Here is a 19,161-nt window from a genome sequence, read left to right on the forward strand (position 1 = left end):
TATAAAGGCAACACCGATTCCAGCAACAATAAGAAAGTAGGTTATTCTTATTGGAATAATATATACAGAGAGACACGCATCCACACGCACACAAATCTTTCATGCTAAGGACGCACACCATTCCAGAAATGTTGAGTACTTTCTGGATCTTCATACCCTATCCCAATTATTTTTTAAAGGAAAAGACTATTCACAGCAGCATGGAGCCTCGAATGAGGATGGGCGACTTACCTGGATTAACAGTGATAAATTTGCTATCCTCAGAAAATCGGTCCCCTCGGGACATAGGCTTTTTAGATGGCATTTCAGGCCTCTTGGGATCACTCCCTTCATAGCGTTCCTCTGTGACTGTGGGGGGCACTTGGGTGGAGGTGACCGAATTGGAGTCCAGGCCACGGTCGGCGTCCCTTGTGTCATCGGGCCGGTCAGTGGGGGCAGTGGTGTGGTCTTGCAGGGGCCCAGGTATAGTCTGATGCGCCCCCGGCTGGGCAGTTCCACTGAGAGATGAGGGCGCGGGGGTGGGCTCTGTCTGGCTCCGCTCCTGGGCCGCGTGGGCCACCCCACTCTTCTCCTTCTTCTCGGAGTCCTTCTCCCCCTCCTCCTCATGCTCCCGCTCCCCATCCTCACTCTCACTTTTCTCATCCTTTTCCCCTTCCTCAGTGCCCTCGCTGTCCTTGGTCGGTCCCGAATCACCATCTGGGCCCGGAGAGGCCACGGCCTCTGTGGTGGCCAGGACTGGCCTCCCGGCCTGCTTGCTGGCCGAAGCGGCCGTGGGGAGGCGCGTGGGCCACACGGTGCTAGGGAAGGAAGAGATGCCGCCGCCGCTGAATCCCAGGCCAGCCAGGAGCGTGCTGGTGACCACCGAGGCCACTGTCGCCTGGCTGCCGCTGGAGGATGGGCCCATGCCAGTCGCCATGGAAACAAATGAGAAGGGGATGCCAGAGGATGTCCAGGTTGAAGACCCCGAGCTGATGGGGGCCATGTCGGCAGAAGAGGCAGGAGAGGCTGTAGGCTTGAAAGGGTCACCCAAGGGTTGAGGGAAGGGACAAAGGAAAAGAAAGCAGAGAAGTGTCAGTAAATCCAACAGGGAATGAGCCCTGGTTACAATCCTGAAAGGGTTTTGCTACCTTTTCATTTTATTCACGGAGTCTTCCAAAGCATGGTGTCAAAGCTGACAACAGGAGATCCGTGGACAACCCTCTCTGGTCATAATGTTTTTAAAATTACTTTTAACTAGCATATCAAACCCAACTTTTCATTGCTATTGCTCAGGAGGAGGCTAAATGGCAAAAAAAGTGAGTAGCATTAAAGTTGGCTGAAGGAAAAATATCGGATGAATAATAACTTGGCAACATCAGATGGTCAACTGTTCTTGGGTGACACTGGACGAGGCAGGAGCTTTTTTAGATATCACTGGCGCTCGTGGAGAACACACAGCTCTTAGGTCCAGAGAGGTCCTCCAGGATCTGGTTCCACCACCTGACAATGAGGAAGTGGAAGGACAAAGAGGGAAAGTGGCCTGCCCATGTCTGCGGTGCCTGGGTCAGGGGCAAGAGCCACAGTCAACACTGCAAGTTTACAGTCCTGCATCTCCACGTGGTGTACTGTATAGCTGCTGTGCCCTTCAGAGTCTCTGGGTTTATCTTTGTCCATGTACATGACAAACGTCAGAGTTCCATTAACAACGGCCACCATGTGCTGGGGCTTCCCAGGCTACCCTGGAGGCACACATGATCATCACTCAGTTTTCCAGATGAGGAAACCGAGGCACAGAGATGTTGCGGAGCTGCCTGTGTCCAAACTTCAGCTCATTTTCCCTACATACTAAATTGGGGCTCAACTGTGAGGCTGTACTCACGCACAGTATCTTAGGAAAATAAGGAGTGTTGCTCTGAGTTATGAGTTTAATTTTAGTTCTTATAATCTGGTGTAGAGAAGCCAGATTCTACCTCACATTTATACAATAAAGCCAGAACACCTCAGATGTCATAAGTTTATTACCAAGGTTTAGTCTGAACACTTGATAGCTTAAGGATGCTCAAGTTAGCAAATGTTGAGTTCTTAAGTTGGTTAATGAAACGCCAGATGCCACCAAAGATAAAGTGCTCGAGCCAATGGAGCCAGCTGGCCTGGGCCTGAGTTGGCAGTCCCTCATTTGGGTGATACTGGGCATGGTCTGTTACCTCGCTGAGTCTTGGTTTCCTCAGCCATAAAAGGAGAATAATAGTAGCACCAATATTGTGAGATGCTGTGAGGAGTAAACAAATTAATAAAATAATCTGTGCTCATAGCCCAGGAAATGCTTAGTAAATTTTAGGCTATTATTGTTATTACCAACAATATGATTAATATTACGTCGATTGCATTAGAAATAGGAAAAGTTAGATGGTAATTGAGGCTCCAGAAATTTGCAAATCTATGTAACTTTGGGTATATGACAACCTCTGAATTTTAGCATACGAACAACAAAAGGCTTGGAGCAGAACTTTTGCACTGTTACAACCTATGATCGTACAAATAATAATTAAAAATCTGGTGAATTTTTACCTTGCCAAAAATTATACCGTATAACACTACTGCTTTAACTCTGTTGCACAGCCTGTTTTCATAACGTACTGAATTATAAGAGTGAATAATGTAATTTTTCCTGTATTTTTCGCGCTTCATATCAAGCAGTTTAACAACATCATACTGCCACCTCGTGGTGACCATTTTAACTGCATGCAAATTAACAACTAGCCATGACAAAGCAATTACCATTCTCTACTTACCACTCCTGTTTTAACAATTCTGGTCCCTTGGAATATTCGAGTGGTATTAGCTAAGAAACAAAGAAAGTACATTGTAAACAATATGAAATTATTATTATTTTTGTTCCAATAAAACTTTACTTACAGACATAAATCTGAATTACATATAATTTTCATGTCATGAAATATTTCTCTTCAGATTTTTTTCTAACCGCTTAAGGATGTAGAACTCTTCTTAGGTTGTGAGTCATTAAAAAAGATGCACAGAGCTAGATTTTGCCTGTGGGCCACAGTATGCTGAATCTTGTCTTAAGCTATTAAAAAATTTTAAAAAATTGTTACCGTTCTCTGATTTACTGAGGAAAAAACATGCAATCAAATGTACAAATCTTAAGTGCATGTAGTCCAACTAATTTTTACCTCTGTAAAAACCTATGTTAAGTACCACCCGTATTCAGACAAAGACATCCTCTAGCATCCCGGTGTCCCCGTTCACTCAATACCCACCCTCCTTTTCCCAGAGATAACCACCATTCTGACCTCTGTCAGAGTTCTATTTTTGAACTTCACATAAATGAAGTCATATAATTTCATTCCTCTCTATTATCTTTTTGGTTATAACTTCTTATATTATCCTTTTATTGATTATAATATGCATCCTAAGCTTATCACAGTTTGCCTTAAATTAGTTAATACTTTCAAACACTTCCTAAAAAAGTAAGAACTGTATAGTTATTTATTTAACTCTACTTGCCTGCCTCACCTTTTGTGTATTATCATATATTTTATTTCTACTTAAGTTTTAGAACCCATCGTTACTTTAAATGGTCAAATTCTTTTATTTACTAACCACACATTACTCCTTCTGGTGTTCATTCCTTCCTGCAGTTCTGCTCACCCATGTGTTACTATTATTAAACAATATAACTTTACAAATGTTTAATTGTGGTAAAATACACCTAACAGAAAACTTACCATCTTAACCACTTTTAAGTATACAGCCCAGTACTGTGAAGTATATTCACATTGTGCTTGGAGCTCTAGAACTTTTTTCCTCTGTCCCCGTTAATCAACGACTCCCCATTTCCCCTGTCCTCAGCCCCCGGCAACCACTATTCTACTTTCCATTTCTGTAAGTTTGACCACTCTAGGTATCTCGTATAACTGGACTCATATATAGTTGTCTTTTTGTAACTGGCTTATTTCACTTAGCAAAATGTCCTCAAGGTTCATCTGTGTTGCAGCATGTTCCAGAATTTCCTTCCTTTTTAAGGCTGAATGATACTCTATTGTATGTATACCACATTTTGTTTACCCGTTTGGGTTGTTTCTACCTTTTTGCTATTGTGAATAATGCTAAATAGTATAATTAAAAAAAAATATATATATATATATCAAATTGCTTCTGTAATTATTTCAAAGCTAACAGTGCCATATAAACTAAAAGTTTGTTTCCTATAATATGAAAATATACATAAAAAATTAGCAAAAAATGCTAACTACCAAAATAAGTAACATTTCTACTTTCTGTTGTTTTTTAATCTAAACCAGAAGTGGCAAGTGACCAACATAATTTTTATTTGGCCTGTAAGCTATTTTAAAAAACTGAATTTGCTGTTATTGTGAAGAGCAGTTTAGTAAACATTATAAACAGTAGTTTTCATCTAAAAAAAACAACTCCCTGCTTATCCTGAAAAAAAAATCATAATATTTGGCTGGGGTTTAGCGGCCATCTCCCCTTTTTGGTAGGCACATGATCTCCCATCTGCCACCGACAGCCCTCCCTTATTTGTACATGTTTCCTACCTGGCCCCAGGGACACCTGAGTTTGCAATCTCTGACCTAACCATATATTCATTTTGCATAACTGGAAAATGGAATGTGCAAAGAGACAAATGTGGAGAACAGACCAATCTAGAAGTCAATACAACCAGCTCAAATAAGGCAGCCTAGGAAGCAAATGGCTCTTGCCTGGGACTAAAAACAACCTCCCACCATCATGTAGTTGCTCCAGGATCGATGCTGCACTGCCTCAGACAAGTATACACACCTCCCTTTGTTAAGACAGGAAAAAAGGTTGCCAGGAGACCTGCTTTACCTGCCCTTTACAAAGGGCTCTGATTAAGGCCAACAGATTAAACAGCCACTCCATCAGCAGTCCTGCTTTTCATTAATTTTGAACAATTTCCAGCAGGGTCAGTCCTGGCTGTGGTGACTAGGAATTTTCTACAGGACCTTTCAGAATGGGAGTGCTTAACCTGGGTCCACGGGCCTGATGGAATTCTGGGACAGGGAAAAGATGACATCTGCACTGTCACTAAGCTCTCACTGAGATGTAGCCCTTCTTTCCACTAGGAACACAAGCAACAAATCTCAGCTGCATTAATAGGACCTTGGACTTTGTCTCTGATTGAAGTCAGTTATCTTCATACTGCTTTACAGTTGTAGCTATTTTGGAATATCATTTCTGTTCCTCACTACTCAGAAATCACAGTAGCTAACCAACCCACCACTTGTCATTTAATGCTTTAATTAAAAAATGCATATATGACTACATTCCAAATTTGTTTGTTTAAAATATTTTGACAACTGCATTCAAATATAATTGGTTTCCTTTCCTATATATTTTACTTTTTCATTTTAAACCATTTTGAGAGGATCCGTCATCGGCTTTGCCAGGCTGTCTAACGGGTATGTCACTCAAAGAAAAAGTTCAAGAATCCCAATTTTCCACTGACCGTTGAGAGTTGCAAAAAGGCTTTGAACACATAGTAGTTAGTATTTTTAATCCCTCTGTCGAAGACTGGGGGTACATGGGTAATATTTACTCTTTAGAGGTGGTCTGTTGCTGTGTGTAAACGACTGGGCTTCAGAATAAGAAATCCAGACTCTGCTTAGTGGCCAAGTGATTTTTCACAAGGTACTCGCCTGCCCCGGACACCATTTCCCCATCTCTAAAATAACTGAGCTGCCACGAGGTCAGATGAAATAGCTTATGGGCAGATGCTCTATTACTGTAACCCATACTATAGATACTGCTTGCCATCATTACTGCCGTTATATTTATCGCAGTGAGGTAAATATAATATTTATTGTTACGTTATATAGAACATAAATGTTGGTATATTTACTATGATAAGGTAATTTTCCACGTGGCTTCCTCAAAGCAGATGCAAACTTTATGACTGGGAAACCTAATTTTTCCAAACAAGGCTTCTGTGAAATTCTCTAAGCTTTTCCCCTTTCCCTTTTAAAACTTAAGGCCTAATAGTTGATCAATTTTATACAATGGCCTCGACTGCTCATAAATTCCTTACTGGGCTCATCTAAAAGGTAAGTTAGCTTACCTCGATTAAGATTAATTTTTACACTGCCCACTGGATGCTGCAAGAAAGATGCTAAAGCCATTGTGGGGAGCAGTGAAGGGTCCATGCCCCTGTGTTAACATATGGGGACAAACGCTGCTATATAAAGTGAGCAAACTCACATCCACCCCTGAACAAAGAAAAAGAAAGTCTGTGGAAAAGGGGACACTGGCCATTTTCAACTAATCATCGTGATCGGACATTTTTAAACATTCCGTGCTTAGAATTTACAGCTGGCAAGGCCTTTTTGAATTACATTACATTGCAAACATTTAATTTTTCAAAGTCCATGCTGAAGCCAGTAAGCCCAGGGAGCCTATTAACCAAGAAAGGTAGCTCTGCAGATTCCAGGCTCTTGGTTGGAGCACCTGGGAGGCCTAATTATGATTTATGTGTCCAAAGTTCCAGAGCCCCAGCCTCAACGAGTGCCAACTCCGGCCTCCTGCTCTCTCTCCCCTGGGCTGACACAAGCCTGGCCTCGGCCCATGGTCCCTCTTCAACACAGGCAAAGGGACCAGTATGTTCAGGGCAAAGGTGGACACAGCGAATGTGACTTATTTGTGAAAAAAAAAATCCATGCTAATTTCAATTAGTTTAAATGAAAGGATGAGATAATGTGAATATTAGTAAAGAATATTTAAATACTAAATGCAAAATTGTAAAGCCAGAAGGGATCCTTGGAAGAAATCTAGGTTGGAAGCCTTTTTACTCGGGCTTCATTATTTATTATTTATTATTTTTTATATCAAACCTAACAGTAAGGGGATATTTATAGTTGGTACCAGACAATATGCAAATTATTTAACATGCATCATCCCATGTCATTCTATAAAGAGCCTGTGAGGTCGGTACTATTAACATAACCACATTTTGGTCTATGAAACTGCAGACTGAAAAAGTAAACATTCTCAGAGTTGCAGAAATACTAAGTGCAGCCGGGACTCAAACTTGGACCCTCATTCCAGGGTCCCAGTTCTAAACCATGACTTCTCAGTCTTTAAGGTGCATGCCATTCACCTGGGCCATCCAGTTAAAACTCAGATTCCTGGGCCCCACCCTCAGAGATTCTGAGGCAACTGATCTGGGAGAGGCCCATGAATGTGCATTTCGCATAGGCTTCCAGAAGCCGTTGCTGCTGTTGGTCCATGGCCTACAGACTTCACAGGGCCCCTGAAACTGTATGCACGATTTTGGCATTTTCTAGGGAAAAGCCCTCATCGGATGCATGACTCAAAAAGGTTAAGAACCACTGGCCTGGTATGTAGTTTTTTCTGAAACTGAAGACCCGAAAAGAAGAAGACCTCGTTAGGGAGGACCTCAGACTGGCAGATGCCTTGGTCCCACCCTCCATGCTGGACTCGGCGCAGATCACAAAACTGAGTCCGCAACTGTGGCCCGCAAACCAGTGGCCTAGTTTTGTAAATAAAGTTTTATTGGAACTGGGACTGGGTTAGGGTGAGTAAGACAGAGTAGATCCTGTCTTTTTAAAAATTCTGATATTTTGTTCACAAATTTTTTTGAATTGATTTTGCTTTTAAAAATATTCCATTAAAATATTAATAGATCTCAATTACTGAGTTTTTTTGTGCCCCCTTTGAATTTTACATCAACAGAAATGCCTCCCTTGCCTCACCCTGGTCCTGGCCCTAGAACTTTCTGCTAGTCCCCAAGTCTGCAGGAATATTTACTTATTTCTCAAGAAGCTCGAGGATCCTGCCAGCAGGAGCCTGTTTGTGTCGCTGTGAGCTGGGAGGGTGAAATGTATATATCTGTTTGGGCTCCAGTTTTGAACCACACTAGAAATCCAAGAGGCTATGCCACAACACGACTAGGAGGTGACTTTGTGATCTGATACAGCATTAGACAAATATTTGATTCCCCATAGCTGGAAAACAACAACGATAATAAAATCAACACTTTGCTCTTCTTCCCCTCTTGTGGCCTATGAAACCCCCAACCTAAAATACAGGCCTAAATTCCTGAGGCTTTTCAGGTGCGATTCAAAGCCCCACACTGATTCTTAGACCAGGCTTGTTTTCTTTTGTCCAAGCACCTTGACAGGAAAAAGGCAAAGCATAAAGAAGGAGGGGCTCAGGGGCACTCTAGGCCAGACGAGAAGGGAAATGGTCTTACCTTGAAAGAGCATCGTCTGGCTGAAGTCACTGCGCATGTCATTCCGACACACGGCCTGGACACGGAACAGGTAAAGGCTGTCAGGTGAGACATGGCTAATGGTGGCTTTCTGCAGGGGAATAAGGAAAAGGCAGTGGGTTGGTTTGAAGGCTTGAACATGCTCACCTTCTAAAGCCAAACCTAAAGTAATGTTCAGTTTTTACTTTTAGGTTTCTGGGTGCCACGGCACGGCCTGATGGATATGATGATTCCTGGCTGATCTAAGGCTCGCTTTGAAAGGAAAGAGTGGTCAGAAATAACCTTGCTTGGGGATCTGCTTTCAGCAGTGAAATGCAGGATAAGAGATTCAACAATCAGTCTTGACTTACATTCTTGACTATGGCTTGGACTGTGTCTTCAGCCTTCTTCATACTTATAAGGTTTGGACTTCTTTTATAACTACTTTCATATCTTATAAAGTGTAATTATTTACCCTAGATGGATAACTAGAATTATCAAGTGCACTGAATTTCCAGAGTCATGCAGCATTTAGAACGCCAGCAACAAAATCTCCGCATGTCTGTTACTTTGTAGTTTAAAGGTCTCGCTGTATTTGGGCCACTGATAATATGAGGAACGACGCTAGGAAGGACATCTGGCTAGAGGTCAGATGACGTAAGATCTAGCCTTGTCACTACACTCATCGGCTGTGATTCTGAGCCAGTTGCTCATTGTCTTTGGCCCCTGCTACCTTCAACTCTAAAGTGGGGAGAGAGATAGCTACCTCACAGGGTTCTTATGAAATCTAGGCAACACAGGTCAGGCAAATCCTGTTCACAGGCAGTCCACACCATGCAACAGAAAGACTGTCTGCCGCCGGTCTGACACAGCTCCAAGCTCACAGGCCAAATCTGGCTCCCTGTCCATTTCTGTAAATAAAGTGTTATTGGCACAAAGCTATGCTCATTCATTTACATGTCATCTATGACAGCTTTCTCCCTACAGTGGCAGGCCTGAGTTGTTGCCACCGCGACTATAAGTCTCACAAAGCCTATAAAATCTGTACTATCTAGCCCTTTCTAGAAAAAGTTTGCCAATCTCTAGTCATTTAACACCTGCCAAATCCGGGTCCCCATTCCTTAAGACGTTATTCCAAGTGCCTTTAAAAATGAAAACAAACTACCTAAAAAGCAGACAGCTTGCTTTGTGAAGAAACAAACAAAAGCAACTGACGTGAAAGATCACCCTAATGGATGAAATGTCTTGTCAGTGTAATATGTATTCTGGACCAAGTATAAAAAGCAGCTCTGGGACCTTACCGCTGACTGGGTTCTCCCAATGCAGCTACTGAGAATCTCTGACAGGACACACCTGCTGCCACCGCCTAGAAAACTGCTTCCTGGCGGGAGCAGGAGGTTGGGGTCCCATCACTCAGCTTTAAGCCTCACTTATCTCTTTCGGAGAAGGTAGGAGTAACACCTGCCCCCACAGGTTTGTAGTGAGGCTGTGGAAGAGACATTTACGTAAACCGGAAAACGCCGCGCCAATGTTAAGCGTTATGTCTAGGTTTCTGTGCCACAGTCACCATCGGTTAGAGAACAGCTTTGCTGCCACTAAGTCAGCACACTTGACTTCCTGAGGAATTAAGAAAATTAATTTTGTATGTCCTGAAAGAAACTAACCACCCCCAGAAATTCTTACAAAAAAAAGAACTTGCTGTCAAAGCATGTTTTTCTCTACATCTCTCTCTTTCTCCGAAACTAATTTATGCCTCATTCTCTAAACCTCTGACCCCGTCTTCTGTTCAGAGCAAAATCTTTGCTCCATCTATGCAGGGATTTATTAGAATTCACTCCAAGCCGGTATCTATTCATCTTTGCATGTTTAATTATTTTCCACTTAGAACAAGAAACTGCTTAAGCGCCTACATAGTTTCTGCTGATTAATGCAAGCCATCTTTACTCAGAAAGAGAAAAATCCCTTATGGACTTCCATACTGACGAGAGAAAGGTTAAAATACATCATAACCTTGGGTAACTTTCAACAGATCCCTCTCTGATTTCATGAAGCTCATCATTCCCTAATGTGACCCAGATAACAATGTCTAATGGGGAAATTGAAAATATAAATGGAAATGAAGTAAAAGAATCTTCATCTGAAGGAATACGAAAAGCATTATTCTATAACTGATTGAATGGGCTCCAGGGACTCTGTATTGGGAGGGAAAAAAAAGTGATAACAGTCATTAAGAATCCCACTCTGTGCGACTGCATTTTTATGTGCATATACAATTACGGATTTCATTATTCCAAAGCCTTCCTTTGATTAACAATAAAAGCAAAGGCTTTCAAACCCAAATGTGTCACTTTGAGTTTCTATGCAAAGACTTAAAGACTAGTGCTGTTGGAGAGTTTGCTTTTACAGGGGAAGAAGATGGCATCTAGGAACATCTGTTCTGAAGGGCTTTGTTGGGTGTCAGCCACTCAACATTTATGCAGATTTTAAGATGAGGCGTGGAACTGGGCATGCGTAGCTCAAAGTGAGGGCAGATATTTTTAGTGTCTTGGGCACAGTGGTTAAAAATTACACGGTTAGAGTGATCCAGCAGGTAGGAAAGTGTGAGGCAGATCAAATGTGACAAAGGGAGTGGTGGGCAGAAGTAGAAGAGGAGGAGGCACCACTGTAATGATAATAACTGGTACTTACGTAGCGCTTACCACGGGCCAGAACCTGCTGCACCTAGATACGACATTCATTACTTACAATAACCCTATCAGATGAAAAGGGCTTAACGAAAGCGTTCTGTTTTCATGAGAGAAAGGAGGAGTCAGTTACGGAGGGCCCGATTTTAAAGACATTAACTAGCTTTCCCTGGTGGTGTTGGCTGGTAAGTGTGAGGGTGGGACAGGATGCAGCCAGGCACCGGCCACAGCTCACAGTGGTAGCGGAGCTGGTGGCAGTGCCTGCTCTCAGGAGGCAGCGTTGAGGCTGGGATGACCCAGCGAAGGCCTGCCTGCAGTGCCTGGTGGAGAGACCGGCAGGAACCCCTCTCACCTGCACGGGCAGCAGGCGCCCTGACTAGGAACAGAAAGGTCTTACCAAGTCTTTGTCGCTGTCCTTTGTGAACGTCTTCTCCTTCTCATCCTCGTTCTTGGTCCAGCTGTAGGAGATCATGTAGTTCATGATGGGCGGGTGGTAGATGGTCTCCGGCTGGCTCCAGGACACCTGCAGTGCCGTCTGGTTCAGAGGCTGCACCTTCATGTGGATGGGCGGAGAGCTGCAAACTGAAGACACGGACGGCCAAGCTCAGGGGGTTCCCGGCACAACATCCCATTCATTCGTTTACCCTGCGTTCTTAAAGAATCCAACCTCGAAAAGTCGACATAGTCATACAGGAAACGCCCATACGCCCTTCCTTCACCTAAATCTGCCCACTGTTGGCATCTTGTCACATCAGTTCTCTTTCTCTCTCATCCTATACACACACAAATTGTTTTCCTGCTAAGTCATCGTAAGCAAGTTGCCGAAATCTTGACACTTCACTCCTTAATACTCTGGCCTACATCTCTTAAGCATGAGGACAATCTCCTACATAACTGCTATAGACTGAATGTTTTGTTCCCCCCAAATTCACAAGCTGAAAACTAATCCCAGCTGTCATGGTATTTGGAGGTGGGGCCTTTGGGAGGCAGTTAGGTCATGAGGGTGGGGCTCTTGTGAATGGAATTAGTGTCCTTATGAAAGAGCCTCCAGAGAGCTCCCTAGCCCTTCTGCCACGTGAGGACACAGTGAGGAGGCGGCATTATCAGTGGGGTCTCACCAGACGGTAAATCTGCCGGTACCTTATCTTGGATTTCCCAGCCCTCAGGGCTGTGAAAAATAAATTACTATTGTTTATAAGCCACTTGGTCTATGGTACTTTGTTATAGCAGCCTGAGCTAAGAAAATAACCTTAACACTGTTATCATATGTAAGAATAAAAACATTAATTCAATAATACTATCTGATACACAGCCCATATTCAAATGTCCCCAATTGTCTCTGAAAGGTTGTTTATAGCTGTTTTCTCCCTTATTAGTTGCATTTAATTGTTGTAAGGCTTTAGCCTCTTTCAGTCTACCATAGTCAAATGACCTTTTTTTCTTCATGAGCTTTTAGTAGAAGCCAAGCCATTTGAAACTGTGGGGTATCCTAATGAACTAAAATTGTAGATCAAATTTTATTGTAAATAAACTGGTACATAAACAAATGCAATTTAAAATGAGACTTTAAATAAATTTAAAGCAAAGTTACCAAAAAAAAACCCCCCAAAAACGGGGGGGATGATTTTCCCTGGATCAGCAGGACCCAGTGAAATTATGCTGACGTGGAGCATAAGGGAAAGTCAGGCGAATTCTTTTTTACTCTTTGTAGCCGGCAGGTTCGAAGGGACATGGTGGTCTATGAAAGGGTTGAGAATATCAAGTTAGCCTTTAAAAACAATATTTTAGGCCTCTAAATGTGTTCTTTCCCAGTGGCCGTGGTTCCTGCCTCCGTGGGGCTTAAGAGTCTGGAGCAGTGTTCCTTAACCTCGGTACTATTGACCACTTGAGCCAGATTATTATTCTTTCCTCGTGGGGGGCTGTCCTGTGTGTTGTATAGGGTGTTAGGCAGCATCCCTGGCCTCTACCCACTGGATGCAAATAGCATTCCCCATCCTCCCAACTGTAACAACCAATAATGTCCCCAGAGAATGCCAAATGTCCCCCGGGGTGGGGGGAGGGGCAATCGCCTCTGGCTGAGAACCACTGGTGTAAATGGGGACAAGGGGATTCACCAAAGAATCACAGACGTGGAGCTGATATCGCATACCCAGATGGGACAGATGGAGGGGAAGAGAAGGAGAGGGTATTTTCCAAGCGTATTACAGGAGGATCTGACTCAGGCTATGGGACCTGGGGAAGACTCCTTTGAGGAAGGCACATCTGACTGCTGAGAGTGGAGATTACGTGGGTGGGAGTCAGGAGAAGAAGGAGAGGGCAGGCCGAGGGACCACAGGAGGGAGAAGGCCTGAGGGGCTGAAAGGAGGCCAGTGAGGCTGGGTCAAGGCACAGAGAATGAGGAGGGAGACAAGCAGTGCCAGGTTTAGCTGGAGTAGGAGTCCTCATCGGCCCAGATGAAAATTCTGGTCTTTATCCTAAGAGCACTCAGAAGCCACTGGAAAGATCCGAACCAGAGAATGACACAAGCAGGTCTTTGCTTTACAAAGATCCCTTGAGCTTCAGCTGAGCATAGAAGAACCCGGAGGAGCCAGGAGGGGAGGCGGGAGGCCTGTGAGAAAGTGCTGCAGATGGCCAGTTAGTTGCTTGTACACCAGCGAGAGTACAAAAGAACAGCAGGTTCCAGAGTGAAGAGTTAGAGGTCAAACAGAAGGTTGGTGATGTGCGGGACAAGGATAGGCGTGAGGAAGACAGGGCCAGTGAGGACAACACTCAGGTTCTGAGTGTAGGAGGGGTGAGCAACCCTGGAGGAGATGAGCCAGGGGACCACGGCTGGATTCTGGCGTCTCCCAGGAGCCCACCTTGGCCAGACTCCCCAAGATCCCCAAGGCCAAGGCAGCCCTGGAGAGCGGGATGGCTTTCCTGCCAGAGAAGCATGGGCCCTGCTTGAAGGAGCTGGCTGCTGGAGAAAAGAGGAGATTGGTTTTGACAGGGAGGCCTCCTTTTGCTCTTCAACTGCCAAATCACGCAGCAGTCAGAGATTTGCTTTGTGTGACTGAGACAGGAAGGCAGAGATAAATTAATGAGGCATTCCCACTGCCCCGAAGAACCCCGGGAGGCATCGCACTGCCTGCCTCGCAAATGCCACCGGAGCAGGGACATCAAACAGAGTCTGAAGGGAGGCTTCCACAGAGACGTAGTGGGGGCAAAAATAACAGAGTGTGGACACTAGGTGGCGCTAACGTACCGTTTTAAAAATACCCCAAGTTAAGTGGCTAACAGTTTCTCAAGACCGCATACAGGGGGGAAAGTGAGGAAAAGATCGACACCCCCATCTTTCCAAATGCCAATAACGAACCAAGTAGATCTCTATATTGGGAAGCTCCTATCCCTCACGACGAAGACCATGTCAGATTTCCTGACGTCTACATCTTTTCTCACCTACCATAGTGTTATTTATCTCCCTTATTCTCAAGACATCACTATTCCCCTGCTCCAATTAGTGGTGAGCTCTATGGGGAGGGATATATATTTCTAAGAGTTACATCAGAACCACATAAATAATTCTATCACCCACACACGGATGCAACCATTCTTATTTATTTTTTGAAATTAAAATAGCTGTGTTTTTCTTTGCTGATTACAATGATTCATGTTAATGTTTTAAAAAAGAAACCCAAGTAGTACAAAAAATAAAAATAAAAAGAAAGTTTGAAAAAATCACCCCAAATTCAAGCCCCCAGAGATAACTATTACTAACTTTCTGGGGTGTCAAAATCCAGGTATCTCTTCTTACACATGTAAAAGCACGTACACACCATCTGATGTAAATGGAGTATGATGCATTGTGGCCTGTAATTAAATTTTTTATTGTTTTTGTATTTTACTCAGTAAGTCATGGATATATTGTCTTGTCAACAAATGAAGCTTGGTATCACTGTTTTAAATGAAAGTACAGAATCCTACTGTCTCGATGAATAGAAAATACTGTTAAGCTCACAAAAAAGGCAGGTTTGGCCTCCCTCTAACAGGACCACCCACCAGGGCAGGAATTCAGTAACCAAGGAGCCTCTGAAGAACCACACCTGCCCCTGACTACACATTGGAGCATCAGGCCAGGGGTTCGCAGGCTAAGAAGCCGTACCCAGGCCACAGGACGGGCAGGTGTAACAGAAATTTCTCTCTACTCTCATCTCCCACCACCACCTCCTTGAGAGGGAGGGGTTGTCTGGGCCAGATTTGGAGGAAGCGTCTGCAGAGGACTAGGAGGACCTAGAGCAGGGGTTGGCAAACTTTTCCTATAAAGGGTCAGATAGTAAATACTGTCCGTTTTGTGAGCCATACAGTCTCTGTCACAAATAATTGACTCTCTCTTCGAAGCACAAAGGCGGGCTCAAGCGATGTATACACGAATGAGTGTGGCTGTGCTTCAGTAAAACTTCATTCATGGATACTACATGTCAATTTCATTAGCTATTCATGTGCTATTAAATATTCTACTGCTTCTGATTTTTTTCCAGCTGTTTAAAATATAAAAACCATTCCTAGTTTATGGAGGTATAAAAAGTGGTGGTGGTGGGTGAGCTGGGGACAGTGGTTTGCTGATCCCAGGCCTAGAAGGTAACGGGAGGCCAAACCTTATCTGAAACATGTTTAGCGACTACACATATATCTTCAGCACTGGAGTTCTGCCCCTCAGCACAACCTAAGAGGCTCGCCCCTCCACAGAGCTGAGATCCATCTGAGCATGTAGCGCTGCGTAGAATTATATTATTGATTTCACTGACTATCTATAATAAATAATCTAACTCTCCCACTAGAAATGTAAGCTCCATGAGGTTGGCACCTTTTTCTGTCTTGCTTGCCACATTATCCTTGGTGCTAAAACAGAACCTGGCAGAGTGGGCTCTCAATAAATATTGGCTAACGAAGGGCATGCTGGATAGATGGCCTAAATTCCTTATTCTCCTGGTCCATAGGTCCTGCATGATGTGACCACCCTCCAAGTTTCCAACTTCATGGCTTTCCATTCTCCTCATTTACTCATCTCCGGCAGCCTCCACCCCAGCCTGCTAAAACCCAGCTTCAACAACATGCCCCTCCCTAGAGGTCTCCTCTGTTCCCGAGCCCTTTGCTCCCCTCCTCCAAGTGCCCATCACACTATGTCCTCCTCGCCAGTCCATGTCTCTGTCCCTCTGACAGAGCTGTAAGACCTCCAGGGCAAGCACCGGGCCTCAAGTTTCACTGATGGAATGAGAGCAGGTATTTTGCTTAGTCAGGACCACTGATAAGGTTCCCGTCTATAAAATCGGTGCCACACAATCCATTCCTGGGCTCACCTTCGGGACCCTCAAGTTCATGTGAGGAGCCTGTCCTTGGACTTTAATTCATACCTTTACTAAGGGGATATGTGCTAATCAGAAAAAGCATTTGGTCTCTGGTGGGGACAAAAATCCCGGCATGCTTGGCGGCCGCAGGAGGCGAGAGGAACAGATGCCCTTCAAAGAACATGAAAATAAGTAGACAGCACACTAGTGTGCCTTGTGCTTCGAAGTTTTGCCTGTTCTTTTCAGTGATGGAAACCCTTCTTTCAAATAAAACCTCTCGCAAAATTCCAAATACAAAACAGACAAAAGCAGCACTATGGGATTTTATGGAACAGTTTGGAAAAGCTGGTATAAACAAGAGTAGGCTTTGGAGCCAGACCCACATAGACGCTTGAGTTCTTATACGTAAAATGGGTGACTATAACCCAGCAATATTCTCCTCACATGACTGGGGTGAGAATAACAGAGCACTGTGGCTAAACCAAAATACAGATACAGGGACAAGGTTCTGGGCCCATATGGTGTTTTACAAATTAGTATATTTCACATATAAAGCTGGATTTTCAAATTGGGCCTGTACCCACACATGGCAGTGGTTACCCAGAGCAGCAAATCAGCTTCAGACTAAATGTGTGTGCTCATATTTGCCTCAGTTCCTACCACTCCCTATTGCCTTTCCCCAGCTGGCTTCACCCACAGCCAGGTGAGTTTTCCATTAGACTAAACAAGCACCAGCAACACTGTCACAGGCACACTGCTGGTGCCCAACACCCATTGCAAACAGCACCATTAGCCAAACACGGAGTCTGCCAGTCCTCTTAACACAACCTTCTGCACAAAACTGAAGCATTTTAACCATGTGGGAAGCACCACACCCAGTTCTCTAAACAAATATGCCCTGTGAGGGGCTCCTGACATCAGCCTTCCCCTTCTCAGGGCCTGATTACATTCCCACTGGTGTCTGATTGCTTTTCACAGGCCTCTCGGGTGATGCTCATGCCAGCCCTGAGAATTTCTACCTTCATTCTAAACCACCTTTAATTATGACCCCAGACTTTGTTAAATAATGAAGAGGCTTCTAGCAGAGCACCCAAGGTCCTCTGACTCTAAATCAAAATCAAGGATATTTTCTCAGTGGTTCCCCAAGTAAATGGCAAGTTCTCCCACCCCACCACAGTCTTCTCCATTTTCGGTGTTAAACTAACGTGATACGTTATGAGTTGAAGGTCCCCCTCTGCGCCTGCCTCCTCTGAGTTTCACACGGGAGGCAACAGGCCAATTATTGGTCAGGAGTCAGAGACAGCACTGCTCAAACACAGCAATTTGGCACCTAGTCACAATTTCAGAATGCTTGTCAACGGAAACGGAACTGCTGCCTACTGGGAGGCGGGGATGGGGGGGTGGTGAAGGGGTGCCTCCCCCCAGGGACCTGCCTGGCAGAGAGAGAGCGGGAGCGCTATCTCCTCTTACAGCAGAAGGAGCAACTCAAGTGGAACAGAGCCACAAGCCTTGCCTCAGACAGCTTAAATGCCTGTCATTTCTTTATCGCCCCAGCTCAGCTCAAGAATCCTTGAATTTGGAGTCCTTTAGGGGAAGTTTCCAAAGAAATGGCCTCAGGGAAGGATTTCTCTGTCCGAAGGGCTATATCAAAGAGGTCTAGGTAATCGTGAAATCCCCCAAAGCAGGCCGTGTAGGACTTCAAACCCGGAATCTTGGCGCTCTGAGGTGTCACCTCCCCCAGCCCCCGAGACCTTAAGAAAAGGAAACTGCACGGGCAAAGGTGCCAGAACCAGGAAGGAGATCAAAGCAGGACCCCATATTCAGCATTCTGGGGATTTACAACATCCCAGTGATATCCTGTTGGAGCTGCCAGCTGCCCAGGTCATGCTGTATATTTCTCTCAGATGATGCACACATGCAGAACTGAATCCCAGAAGAGGGTTCAATTATTCTCCCCATTAAAGATGAGCGAGGACACAGGGGTCCAGAGGGACCAAGCCACTGGGCTGGGCCACAGACAGAGTGGGCGGAGGGTTCAGAACTGGAACGCAGCCTGTCATATTCTACACCAGAGGGGGTGAAGGCACAGGGGCTGGTCGTGTGTGTTCTATACGCACACCTCACACGTGTTTTTCTACTTGCAAGATAGTAATAAAGATGTCTGGAGGATTAGTCAAAGTGCTTAAAAGGTGAAAACTGCTCCATGCGGGCACTGTGCATCACTACTGCAGCCTCAGCTCCGTGAATTTTTGGTGGGTTACAATCCTTTGCGTGCATGCGCGTGCACACACACACACACACGCACACACGTGCAAGCTTCCTTCCTTCTCTCTTTCTCTACCTTCTTGATCTTCTCTGTTCTCAATGACAGATGAGAGGGTGGGGGTCTGACAATTTCCAGAGCAGCCTTCAACTCCTTCTAGGCCCTCTAAAACAAGACGTGCCTAGTCACCATTTCCCATCATCAGAAATGCAATCTAGGTTCATGGTCCCTCACGCCATCATGGGATGCTGGAAATATATCTGGTGGTGCAGGGCGACCACCCGCAAGGCCTTTACACTGTGCCATTCTATGCCGACATAACAATAGTAACAAGTCCCATCTGATGAGCCTGGCTCTGGGCTGAGTTAGCACATTTCTCAAATTATGTCATCAAATCCTCACTGTAATTCTGTGGGGCTGCTGACTCCATCATTACTTCTGTTTTAGAAACCAAGATCCAAGAGAGTCATTCATTCACTTACTTATTACTCTGGAGTCAGACTACTTTGGTTCTGGACATGCCAGCTGTGTTGTCTTGGGTAAATGCATGAAATGCTTAAGCACTTGCTGACTGATGTATAGGAAGTGTGCTATAAGGAGTAGCTATTGTTAAATGTTTACCGAACACCTGCTATGTGCCATGAT

General features: G+C 44.5%; 1 protein-coding gene across 4 annotated transcripts in view; it reads right to left on the reverse strand.

Annotated features, from left to right (window-relative positions):
• PTPRG (protein tyrosine phosphatase receptor type G) overlaps positions 1-19,161 on the reverse strand; it is a 631,793-nt gene that overhangs the window by 88,462 nt on the left and 524,170 nt on the right. For all 4 annotated transcript variants that reach the window (XM_039880554.1, XM_039880552.1, XM_039880553.1 and 1 more), the window contains exons 9-12: positions 11,327-11,511; positions 8,249-8,357; positions 2,772-2,821; positions 232-1,012 (exon numbers count right to left, since the gene is read on the reverse strand). In XM_039880554.1, the coding sequence (XP_039736488.1) occupies positions 232-1,012; positions 2,772-2,821; positions 8,249-8,357; positions 11,327-11,511 (1,125 nt within the window). The remainder of the gene's footprint in view (positions 1-231; positions 1,013-2,771; positions 2,822-8,248; positions 8,358-11,326; positions 11,512-19,161) is intronic.

Source organism: Pteropus medius, unplaced genomic scaffold, assembly GCF_902729225.1.
Source record: "Pteropus medius unplaced genomic scaffold, Ma_sr-lr_union100, whole genome shotgun sequence".
NCBI lineage: Eukaryota > Metazoa > Chordata > Mammalia > Chiroptera > Pteropodidae > Pteropus > Pteropus medius.